We start from the raw sequence: 12496 nt of genomic DNA on the forward strand, positions 1-12496 counted from the left end.
TGGGATGGAGTTGCATGAAACTTAATTCAGGGAATGGCACAATGCTTTTTTACACAGTGTTTTTTATTTGTTTGAGGAAAGACTCTTTCCAAACCATTTGTTATTATGACAGCTGGCTGTGCCATGCTCTCCCATGAGCCAAATGAAACTGGTTGCCCAGTTTGTCCTCTGCCAGGTCAGGGACAGCTCTGGCACCCAAGGAATGGGGCCTTGCAAAGGTGCTGGCAGCAGCCCCAGGTGCTTATCTGTGCTTTGTGCTGGCTTGGAGGATCTTCTTTTTCTTATTTTTCTTCCTTATTTATTACATCTGTCCACATCCAGAGCAGTAGAAAGGAGTGTTTGGAATTTTGCTGCTGACAGCAGCGGTGCAGATCATGCACTGGAGCACCCAGCCCTGTTCCCAAACCCAGCTGGTACCTGAACCTTTCAGCATCAAACTCCCAAACTCCTCTAAAAAACGTTTATTTTTTAAAGTAATTTTTTTTCCTGGTGTTACAGTAACTTAGAGATATTCCCATCCCCATCCCAGGTGCCACATCTTCACAGCTCCATCTGAGCTGGAAAAGCAGCAGGGAGGGCTGCAGCATTTTTTTCCTCCCCAGCCTCCAGTAATGGTTAATATTCTCAGGTCCCTTTCACTGAAGGTTATCAAAACAGCCCTGCTGCCAGGCTCCCCTCTTGTGTGGGGCTGTTTCCCCAGGGCCTCCTGGGAAAAGGCTTTTAAATGGCTTTTCAGAATTTCTCAGACTTTCAGGGTTAATTTTCATAGTTGTGAATTTATATTGCATGCTTAGAAAAAATATCGTCACTAAATCAGGTTGGATTTATAGCTCCTGTTGCTGTTAATTTGACTGAGATTTAAAGCACATTCTTTAAATGCCATGAATGAAAAGCTAGTATATATGATTTTTTAAAAAAAAAATAATGGGAAAATATTATTTAGGAGGACCTAGAGGTATGTTTGACAGCTCTTTCCTGTGCTGAGCTGCCTTTCTGCAGGACCTTGGTACTGCAAATATTTACATCCCTGCTGAGCTGGAAGCCTGAGTCCTTTGGGCCCCATGGAGGAGCTAGCCTTCCTGGGGAGGGTATTTCCTTCTGACAGTGATGTCCAGCTAGGGTGTTTTGTTTGGGGGATGGGATTTTGCATCTGGCTTCCCCAAAAATGGCTGGGGTCAGGCTCTCCTCCCAGCAGAGAGGCACAGAAAGCCTTCATGTCTCAATGCCAGCATTTGCAGAGCTTTTCAGGGGAGGTTTTTGGTTACTTTGCCAATATGGAAATTAATTCCTATAAATCTGTCTTCTCTCTACCAGAAAATTTCCCCTGCAAACACTGACAGCTGAGACTCTATATTTAAAATGGCACACAAAGCATTTAACCTTGTTTTTCACACTGGCTGGAAAACCAGCCTGCAGAGAAAGGGTGCTTGTGGTTTTATACCAGGTGAGAGTGCAGAGGTTGTGTTCCTGAACCCTCAGGATGATGAAGAAGAACATGGGCTAAGCCCAGCTCAGGGAGGTTTAGGTTGGCTGTTAGGAAAACGTTTTTCACCCAGAGGGTGATTGAGCCCAGGAACAGGATCCCCAGGGAAGTGGTCATGGCCCCAAGCCTGCCAGAGTTCATAAACGCTTTGGACAATGCTCTCAGGCATGTGATGTGAATTTTGGGGTTGTTGTGGGCAGGGCCAGGAGTTGGATTTGATGATTTTTGTGGGTCCCTTTCAACTCAGGATATTCTGTGATTCTGTGATTGCACAAAGAGCCTCTGATCCAAATTGCAGTTTCCCCTGGCACTAGGGAAGGGGTCAGTGACATCTGTGACGGAGGGGATGATGGCACTGGTGCCAGAACGGCCTCACATCTTCCCCCAAACCAGGTACAAACTACCAAAGAGCAGAAACACAGTCACTAGAAGACATCCCAAGGGGCTGGACAGCCAGGAAAGGCTGTGGTCGCTGCTGGACCAAGCCAGCTGCCCTGGTGCTCCTGGTGCAGGGATGGCAGGGACACCAAGGGGTCCCGGGGGCAGATGTGCCCTGTAACCTGCCAGCACCTGATCCTGGGAGCTGCTGCCACCTCGTGAGGGTCATCACAGCGCGTTTCCCAGCTAAACAACTGTGGGCCATGAATAACCAGGCCTGGAGCCAGCAATGTGCTCCCCCTTTATTGCAAAACCCATTTAGAAACACGGGGCCCAGGGACTCCTTGGGGTCAGCCAGGGGCTGTCTGCAGTGAGTGAAGAGGTCTCCGTGGAGAACACGGGGTCATGCAGATCCATGAGCTCTCAGCTGAGGAGAGTGACATTCCCATTCCTTGCCGCGGCTGGGTCTGCTGGCCGTGCTGAGGGGTCTGGGTGTGAATTCCACGGGAATCCCCCAGACAGCCGGGACTTACAGCGATGCCACCAGAGGGGGCCCTAATAATAGTTCATGTGTGCCTGGCTGCGCAGGGCAGGAGGGAAAACCGCGTTACTCTGGGCAAGGGGCTGATGGAGCTTGCAGGTGCTCTTAACGATCCACAGATGGAGGGGGAAAAGCGATTTCTAAAACTGTGGATCTTTTGACTAGAGGCAGGAGAAAGATGACTGCTGCCCTCACCTCCTGCGCTCCATCTCCAGGCTTGCTTGGCAGAGAAAAGCCCCCGCAGGGACCACTGAGCTCTGGGCTGCTGACAGAAGCTCCCCTAGAGTGCCACAGGAGCACCGCCCAGGAAGCCTCTGCTCCACTCGTGCTCCTTTTCCGTGGCACATGCTTGGTCAGTGAGCGGCCAACTCCAGCCCGGGGCACGAGTTCTTCCCACAACCCCTCCAGAGGCTGAGGGAGCCATGAAACAGCCAGGCTTGGACCGGCTGCTGGTATCACACTGGGTGGCTCTTTGATTTTTCTGCCTTTGATTTTGCTATCAGTGCTACCGGGCCTGCTGTGTGACAGCACAACACAGCCCTTCTGGGGGCTGCAGCTCTGTTGTTTGCTGCACATCTCTATGTGGCCAAACATCTGTACATGTGTACATCTGGTCTGGGGCACACGGTTTGTGAGGAGTAGCTGAGGCAGGGGTTGTTTAGCCTCGAGAAAAGGAGGCTCAGGGGGGACCTTATCACTCTACAAGACCTGACAGGAGGGTGTAGCCAGGTGGGGGTTGGTCTTTTCTCCCAAGTAACAAGTGACAGGATGAGGAAACAGACTCAAGTTGCACCAGGGGAGGTTTAGATTGGATATTCGGTACAGAAGACCCTGAAAGAAGAAGCCAGGTGGGTCCCTGTGGGATTTTGTACCAGCTCTCCTGTGTCCTCATTGCTGCCAGTAGCTCAAAAGAGGCAAAAGGAGGTAGGCAGAGCCTTGCCCTGGGCCAAAGGGTCTCTCACCCTGTGGGGCAGGCAGAGAGGTGTCTGGGCTGTGGGTTAGTGGGGAGCAGTGCCAAGGCCAGGAAGAGGACATAAGCCCTCTTCGGGTGAAGGTGCGAAAGGACAAACCTATCCAGGGGAGATGATAGAGGCTGCAGAGAAGAGGCAGTCCTGCTTTGGGCTGCTGCTGTGGGTTCCTGGGGGTTTCCCTGCCAAGGGACTCACACTCCCAGAGCAGTAAAAACCTTCCTCGTGTGGGTTTCTGTGGGGTGAGGGGCAGAGAGACCTTCTGTGGGCTGGGGAGGGGTCTGTCTGTGGGGCAGTGGAGACCTCGGGTCTGCGGGAAGCGAGGATGCCCAGTACCATGCACTGTACAAGGGCTTCCCAAGGACCCCAACCTGAGGGATTGGGGGTCTTAGCACTTTTTGTTCAGCTGAACCCTCTCTGCTCTGTGTTCTCGCCTGAACAGGGCTGCTGGGGAGGAAACAGAGTTTTCAGCTTCTGAAGAGCCTCTTTGTTTCTCTCTCAGCCATGATCTGAGACCTGGCTTGCATGAGACAAAGTCTCTCCAGGAATTTTGGATTCCCAGTGAAAAACTTCTGTTTGATCATAAATAAAGCTCAAGAAGCCTTATTCATCAGAAAGAGAAACTTTGTTCTGGCTGCAAAATATATTGAGACTCCTGCAGACTGGAACAACTTAAAAACCCCTTTGCAGTTGGGGCAGCTGGGTAATTATCCCCAGTGGGGAAAATCTAGAGATGACATGAACTGTTAAATATTTTAGGATGTAATTGTAATATTGTGTAATGAATATCTACAGAGATGGACTGTGCTGACAGTAGGAGTTTGGGACACCTCCCAGCCCCTGTCAAACATACAATCTGAGTGCAGATGCCGTCTCTCTGCTGTGAATCCCACAAAACAGTGTCCCAGCTCTCCATGGAGGAGCATCATTTTGCATTACGATGTGTCTCTGTTGGTCAGGTGCTCAGCATCTCTGCAAGATGAACCCTTCTTCTTCCCCAAGCTTTGAGTGCTGAGCAGGACTCCATTTGGTATGGGATATCCCTTGGGTCAGTGGGAATCAGCTGTCATGGCTGTATCCCCTCCCAATTTCTTGTGCATCCCCAGCCAACTCGCTGGTGGGGTGAGAGGCAGAAAATGCCTTGATTCAGTGTAAGCACTGCTCAGCAGTAACAAAAACAACCTTGTGTTATCAACACGGTTTTCAGCACAAATCCAAGACACAGCTCCAATGCAACTACTGTGAAGAAAATTCACTCCATCCCAGCCAAACCCAGCATGCTGCTCTGGATCCACAGCCACTGACATCACTCCTTTGCCCACATCTCTTATCTTCAAGTGCTGGATAAAGGGCTATACCCAATACTGCAAATAAGGACAAATATTTTCAGTAAAACTTAGCTGTAATTACATCTCTTTCATGACTGAATGTGTCCATTATTGCTTTTCTGGAGGGTGATTTCTTTCTCTGTGTGCTGCTCCTTTCTGAAAGCCAGGAGACAGAAGGTGCTTACATAGGAGCAAGATGTGAGTGCAGAGACCCAGACTGATTTCAGCCTTCACATGAACCATCACTGATGTCAGCCAGACGGTGGCATCTCTATAAAAATCCCAATGTAAATATTTGTTCTAAATCAGGCTTTTTCCTGTGCATTGACAGCAGTATAAGTGAGGGAGCATATGAAATGCTGGATCGTTTCAAGTCTAATTGCTACTGAAAGTTGGAGGATTTCTTGTCTGCCTTGCACACACCCCCCAGGGATAATTTTCTCTTGATTTAGTTTCTTTCCTCAAATTCTTCTCCCTGAAGAGTGGGTTTCACAAAGGCCAAACTGTTTTCCTCCCCACAAAGCCTGTCTCATTTGCCTGCCCTCCCTGCCCCTTCAGCAGGCAACCTGGGGTGCATTGATGAAGGGAGATGAATATTTGTCTCTACTAACAGTTGGATTATTCCCACTCCCCAGATGCCATCTGTGTGAAGGGTTTGGTTTGCACTAAATACAGCCTGTGGGCTGAGCTAGGAAAAAAGATTGCTGCACCATTACATTAAATAGTCGTCATTAAAGTCTGGTTCATCAGAGGACTGTGAGCTGCCATGGAGATTTTTTTTTTTTGGAGGGAGGGATGCAGTTCACTTCCATGTCAGGATGCTGAAATCAGATTTTAATGTGAATTTTATGACACTCTGTTGGCAGCAGTGTCACCTGGGATTCCTAGGACTTCTCACCTGAGGTTTGCAGGTGGGCAGGGGTGAGAACCACCAGCTTCCTGCTGCCCTGAGCTGGGGCAGTGCAGAAAAGGGGCTCTCACTGCCTGTCCCTCTGTCTTTTCTTTCTGTCTTTCCCCAATCCCTGGATGCTGAGAGCAATTTAAACCCCTCACTGAGAAATACTCTAAATTCAGCAACATTCTACATTGCAAACCACCAGGTACAGACTCATGTCCCGCTGGTTGCAGCTCTGAAGCATAAACACACACACACAGACACACATACGATGCAAAAAGGTCCTTTTAATCCTTCTGCCCCTGCAGAGGAATGGCAGGGCTCCAGAGCCCATGGGAACATGGCTCCCTGCCCTTCAGGTGTTCAGTAAAGTACACAGAAGTATTTTAGCCCTGCAGTAGCTCCTTACATTTGTGATCAGTACAGTGTGCTGCTTCTAGCTGATTTATTTTTGTACACAATGAAGAAAAAGCATCCTGAAGGTTTAATTTGCCTTCTCGCTCAAAATATTTGAAATATATATCTAACAAGATATTTGGGGTTTTTTCCCCACTAAATGTTGCACTTGCTATGAGTTTATCTGCACCGGTCTTCTACGAGATCTGTTGGCATCTGTGTATTTCCATGCCCTGTACAAGGACTCAGCACATTCATGATCTCGATCGGCGGCTCTTCTTTGGTCTCCTCTTCTTTGAAAACTTCGATCTCAGCCAGTTGAAGAAGCCACTTTTTGCTTTTAACTCAAATTCTACTGGGAAATGGTCACTCACCCCCAGCGCCTGCAAGACAACGGCACAGAGGGTTGGGAGTCACCTGTACTCTCTCCAAGCCCTGCCTGGGTGGAAAGTGGATGTGCAGTGCTTGGATGTGGGGAGGTGGCACGTGAGCATTGCATCATTTTGGGAGGGATGATCACCAGTGACCTGGTTTTACAGCCAGGTCTGTGTTCAGCACTGCTTGGACACTGCTGGCTCTGTGCTCCCATGACAGCCCTTCCCTGCTGCTGGAGAGGCTGTGCTGTGCCTACCTGCTCCTCAGTCATCTGAAACTCCTCCAGGAAGTCAAAGATATTGGCAGAGTGTGGCACCACAGCCTGGATGAGCTTCTGTCCACTGACCACAATCCTGCAAGGAGCAAGGGAAAGCGGTGCTGTGATGGGGTGCCTGACCTGTGGCAGCCACTCTGCACTGAGCTGGTGACCAGAGAGGCAGCTCTGATGAAGTCACAGCTATGTGTGGTTTGTTGTTACCCATGGGCTGCCCCCCCGGGATGTCAGCTCCTTTAGGTGCCTCCTTGGCAGCAAGGCACATAAATATCTTGGTGTGCACTGGCCTTGGAACCAACATTAAATGACTTCTGTCTAAACCCACCCAACAATGCTGCAAATTTCAAAGCCCGGCTCTGGATACAAAAATCACAGGACAACAATGACTGGAGTATCAGTGAAGTCCTGCTCAGACCCAGAAACTTGTTCTTCAAGAGGACTCTGGGCTCTGATAGCTGATGTATTCTTGTCCCTGCCGAGGGAACTGCAGTGGCAGCAGGACTTGCCACATGTCCAGGGTAAGGTGAGGTGTCCCCTCCCTGAGCAGAACCTTGCTGTGCATCTGTCAATCCAAATTACAAATGTAAGAGCAAAAGCCATGGTGCAAAGCTGGCATGGAGAAGGCAGCAGCACCTCCTGCCAGGTGTCTGCAGGGCTCTCTGCAGATGAGAAGTGCTGCTGGCTGTCCTGTCATCCGTCCCCACTTGAGCCGCAGCAGTGGCTGGTTCTGTGTAAATCCTGCCCAGGCTGCTCTGCAAAGGGCTTTGTGCTCCTAACTAGAAGCATTTGGATCACGTTTTCCCTGGGCACTGTCTTATCTTTGATGGCCTCGTACATTTGTTTTCTCTGTTGGTCACTGGCACCTTTTGATACAATTTTTCTCTCAGACAGTCATAACCAGTGGGTGGTTTGGCAGAGAGCCCTTTACCTGTCGTATGCGCATCTTGTGCTGTTCTTCACCGTTGTGTCATTTTTGTCACCAATTAGCCAGAGGAATTCGGAGTAAGTCCTCAGACGGATGTTCTTCCACTGCTTTTGGGGAACATAGCTACACCCAGCATTGAAGTCCCCCATGAAGATGAAGTTCTGGAAGGTAGGAGAGTTTCCAAATGTAATCATGAGGACAGATTTTCAGAAGACCAAGGAGGATTACTATGGTACATGGATGCAGTGGGGCTTTTCCTTTCTGCTGGGCACACCAGGGCATGCTGATAATAGTTTTATTAGGTGATCAGGTTTACTGTATAAAATGTGGAGAACTCAATGAAAATACACCAAAGAGATACTCAAACCCTGGGGCTCATTATCAATGGGTTTAAGGTTTTCAGCTCCGAATAGCAAATAACTTGGCCAGTGACTCGGTACCAAAGCCCTGTTAGTGACACAGATGTGGCAACCAACCTCGGTTTTCCAGCGCTGTTTGACATCTAAGTACACATCATAGAGCTCATCAATCTCCCGCACTGCTGTGTCTGGTGTGGTGTGCAGAGGGATAATAGCAAACTCACTGACAGCTTCAAAACAAGGCAGAACAACAAGAAAAACGTAATGGTTAAACAGAGAATGAGTCACAAGGAAACAGAGACTGACTTGTGAGCAAGGGGGTTTTTCTGAGGAAGAAACAGCTTCTGCTGTGACTTCGGACCAGGGTGATCTCTGTGGTTGCACAGTGTCCCCTTCCAGGTGCTCAGCTGGGCCTGAGCTGTGCCAGTGCAGGCAAACCCTGACCCAGCACCCACACAGAAACTGCTCCCAGGTTATGCCAGCAGCACGGAATGCATCCACCAACCCACTGCCCACGGCAGCAGCAGAGGCTTTCCCAGCAGGGCATGTGCAGGGCTGTGGGCTTTCCCAGAGGCAGCGGCCCCGAAGGGAGAATGCTGCTCTCGGAAGGAAAAGCAGTGTGGGGTCTGGATGCAGCCCCTTGAGCCTGCCCTCGACGTGCTCGGGTGCAGCCGGCGCTGCCCTGCTGACTCACAGGGGGACAAAGACTTGTTTCTGAAACACCTCACCGGTTTTGGGAGACTGCCACCAGATGGCGAAGGGCTCTCTGGAGAAGACATCCTCGTCCCCAGGCTGGGTGTCAGGGTACTGGTAAGTTTGTTTCACCGATACCTGATTTTGCCTGCAGCAGAATGAACGGGCCATGTCTAACACTGACTCCGTGCTCTGACTTGGCCCCCAGGCCGTGGTCTGGGATGGATACAGCCACACTGGTGGCTGTGCTGGGATGATCCCCACATCCAGGCACAGCACAAGCCACCTGCAGAGCCTCTCCGGCTCCCTCAGAGCAAAGCTACCACCATGTCCAGCCCGTCTCCAGGGGCTGTGCCCCAGAGGGCAGGGGGAGGGCTGGCTTGTTGGCAAAGGGGGCTCACCCACCTGTAGATGAAGACGTACTGTTCCTTGTAGCTGTTCCTTCCCAGCCTCTCGCTGGCCACGCACCTGTACTCCTCCTTTGGCCCCGTCAGCTGGCTGGAAGGAAAGTGGTGTTCCTGAGTTTGTTTCTGCACTCACAGGGGACTGAGAGGGAGATAATTTTGCGTGTGCCCAAGGGTCTGGGTGTTGCCTGCCTGACCTCAGAGGGAGGTGGGTACAGACACTAAACCCTTCTCAGGAGCTGGACCCCTGCTCCATCACCGGCTCTCCAGTCCACCCTCTCCCCTGCTCATTGCAGCCTCTGTCTCTCTTTCAGCTGGGTCTCATGTCCAGCCAGCCGAACGCTGCTGTTTCTTCCGGATTGTCATTCCAGGCAGGCAATCCCTAATCTAAAGCAGTTCCGAGCCCTGCAGGAAGGTGGCTGTTCTGCTGCAGCCTGATGCCAGCCCAGTGAGGGCATTTCCCCTTCCTTTTTTTCTCCTTCGGGAACTTCTCCGTACCAAATTGAATTTACCTTGGTTATACTCATTCTAAAATGTGTTCTGCAGTGGTCTGGAACTGGCTTTGCTCCTGTCCCTCAGCAAGACTGCCAGAGCCTGGTCCTTCCTTGACACTGGGACAGAGCCCAGATCCTAAGATTTTGCCCCAGGAAGGTGGCACTGAGCTGAGCACAGGCTCTTCCCAATATTTGTCCATTTGCCCATGGCCACCCTACCTGGTGAGCTTCTCCACCAGCAGAGGACAAACACGGTTCTTGCTGTCCTTTATTTCCATCAGCAACATGATGTCACAGCGGGAAACGATCTGCAAGGGGAAGGAGCAGGAGGAAGTTTGCACATGGCTGGTCTTAGAGGATTAGGAAGGGGTTAGAAAGAAGTGGTTACAGGCATGGAGGAAGTCCTTTGTGGAAGAAGTGGCACCCAGCCTGGGATCGTGGGAGGGGAGCAGGGGCTGGAACGATGCTCTTCTGCTTTCAGAGCTGCTGCACGCCCCAGCAGGAGCTGGGAGAGAGAAGCCGGGAGCAGAATGGTTTCAGATTTAGTGGAAAACTTCAGCACCTGACCCTGAGGAGGAAGTGTGGAAGGGAAGGAGCAGCAAAAGCCCCTGCTATGAGCCTGATTCCACCATCACCACAACTGCTGGGGTGCTGCCTCTGCCCTGCCCCACTCCTTCCCCACGGTCAGCATTCACCTGTCTCAGTTTGTTGCAGACTCCTCTGAAATAGCCCCTGGAGCCCAAAGAAATGCCCTGTCTGAAAATGGGGTCCTGACACCAGCGGACTGCACACCTCAGAGGGACTGCAGGCTCAGCTCCCACAGCTACTGGTGGGATTCCCTGTGGGAAAGCCCAGATCACACAAAGCCAAACACTCTCAGGAGCTTCCCCCTGCCCCTAGTTTCATTGTTCTTTAAACTTTGTGGGTGATTTTTGTCAGGAAAGAAAGCCCCTTTTTGCCCTCTGAAACCTACCCACAATTATCTAAGTTACCCCGTAAGTTAGTATATGTAGCCCACAATGATGGCTGTATAGGAAGAGTGGTCTGGGAATGGCAAAGCCAAGCAAACTACCCTTCTCTGCCAGTCAGCAATAAAAGGAACTAAAATAAATGCAGCTATGGTGCCACTGCTCATTGGTGCCATTCTGCATGCACAGCCACCCCATGCATGCACTAACGCCAAGCCCCACGTCCTCCCTCACTGTGGCATCTTGGAGGGCATTTTCAAAGCTACAAGTCTAAAAGGTGGTTCTTTTTAGAAGCAAGGTTATCTTCAGCTTCTGCAGAGGCAGCCTGATGGTGAGGGTTTACTTACTGAAATTAGTAATTGGGCTTTTCAGATTTCTACCAGACTCTAATATGACAGATACTATTTGGTGTCCTGAGAATAGGTTTAATTAGACAAGAATATTTGATAATAACTAGCACATAAGGAAGGTAAATAATGTATCACAAAACAAAGCTTTGTGGATTCAAAGTGAAAATTATTTTTACTGTGCATTGAGGTTTTCCTCCTTTCCTAACTCAATTTGCAAAGGAAACAGCAAATATTGTTTCTGTTATATTCCCATAAAGGCTAAAATAACAACATTCATTCTGTTCAAACACAGGCTGACCTTTACTTTAAGCATATTATGTTTTTTAAATAATTCGCTCTTTTTTTTTTACTTGATATTTAACTGTGAAAGACAAATAAAGTGCAAGATTCTGCATCTAAGAAACCCTTGGAAAGCTCAGTGTCTGTCTCGTCCCGGCAAACGAACGTACCTTTACCACGACATCGACAACTTCAGGTTTGGCTATTTTAGTTTCTCCAAAAGACTTCACATTGAAGGAGCAGATTTTTAGGCTCAGAGATGGGGTGAAATGGAGGAGTGAAAGTAAGAAGAAGAGCAACATCTTCATGGATCTGGGCAAAATGCGTTGCTGTGAGCGTGCCTGTAAATATGTATGAGTGTGTGTGTTTATGCATCCGTCCCCCTGTGGCTGGTTGGGAGGTCAAACTGAGCAGTCAGCTGTGTCAATCACGAACAGGAATCACCATTTCCTCCTTTCCCTCACTTCCATCTCCCAGCACAAAGCAACATGGAGACTTTGAACTTCTGCCTGGGGGGAAAACAGGCTCTTCTGAGCCAACCTCTGAATCCTGGCAGAGCAACCGCTCTGCCAGAACACAGCATCCCTCCCCACAGCGAGACACCAGCTGTGGGATGCTTGCCATGACTGGGCACCAGCTGGGACCACTCTGGGCAGTGCTGGACCAGGACCAGGCTCCCTTGGGCCATTCCAGGCCAGCAGTCAAGACCAGGCAGAGGATGGGGTGGGTGGCCTTTCAGATCTGGGAAGCAGCAGGAGGGAAGACTGGGATTTCTGGACGGCACCAGAAGCCCATTGGAATGGACAGGCAGCCATGGGAAGATACATGATGTCCCAGCACTGTCGTCAATCTCCTGGCCAAATGTCCCCAGCACAGGAGTCTTGGTTTGTGCATGTGAGTCTGGCTTGTGCTGTGCAGTGGAAGAGGACACAGGAGTTTGGCTAAAACACCTGAGTGAGGATGCTGCAGGTGGGATGGCTTGCAGGGAAGTGGTGGCCTTTGCAGGGAAACCGCCCCCTACCCTCCCTCAATCCTCTACCACATGTCAGCCCTCAGCCAGAGACACATTTGTTGGTTCTCAACCAGGTTATAATGGCAGGACGTGTAACAAGAGGTCAAGTTAAATGACATCTTTAAGTGTCTTGAATTTTTCCCCCTGTGCTTATGGGGTGCTTTCACATCCTCCTTCCTTTCTCTGGGAACATCCAGCCTGCCTGCACCCTGCTACCCGAGCAGGTCTAGATCCAGAGGCACCAGGGCATGGCTGCCAACACTGAACCAACTGAACAGGCTCAGATGGAGACAGCGCAAAGCACAGCACAGGGAGGGGCTCCCAAAGTCATGGCACAGCTGAAAGCAGTGGGATGTAGGCCTTGCTGGGGAGGC

At 50.3% G+C, this 12496-nt stretch overlaps 1 protein-coding gene across 1 annotated transcript; it reads right to left on the reverse strand.

Moving 5' to 3' along the window:
- Positions 1-5860: 5860 nt before the first annotated feature.
- DNASE1L3 (deoxyribonuclease 1 like 3) lies at positions 5861-11482 on the reverse strand. Its single transcript, XM_008632224.2, has 8 exons — positions 11281-11482; positions 9733-9821; positions 9021-9113; positions 8651-8763; positions 8040-8152; positions 7567-7724; positions 6621-6717; positions 5861-6372 (listed from the first exon to the last, which is right to left on the reverse strand). Exons 1-8 carry the CDS (start codon positions 11416-11418, stop codon positions 6244-6246), a joined length of 930 nt encoding a protein of 309 aa, XP_008630446.1. The 5' UTR covers positions 11419-11482; the 3' UTR covers positions 5861-6243.
- Positions 11483-12496: the final 1014 nt, after the last annotated feature.

The sequence above is a fragment of the Corvus brachyrhynchos genome, unplaced genomic scaffold (genome assembly GCF_000691975.1).
Source record: "Corvus brachyrhynchos isolate BGI_N302 unplaced genomic scaffold, ASM69197v1 scaffold4, whole genome shotgun sequence".
Classification (NCBI taxonomy): Eukaryota; Metazoa; Chordata; class Aves; order Passeriformes; family Corvidae; genus Corvus; species Corvus brachyrhynchos.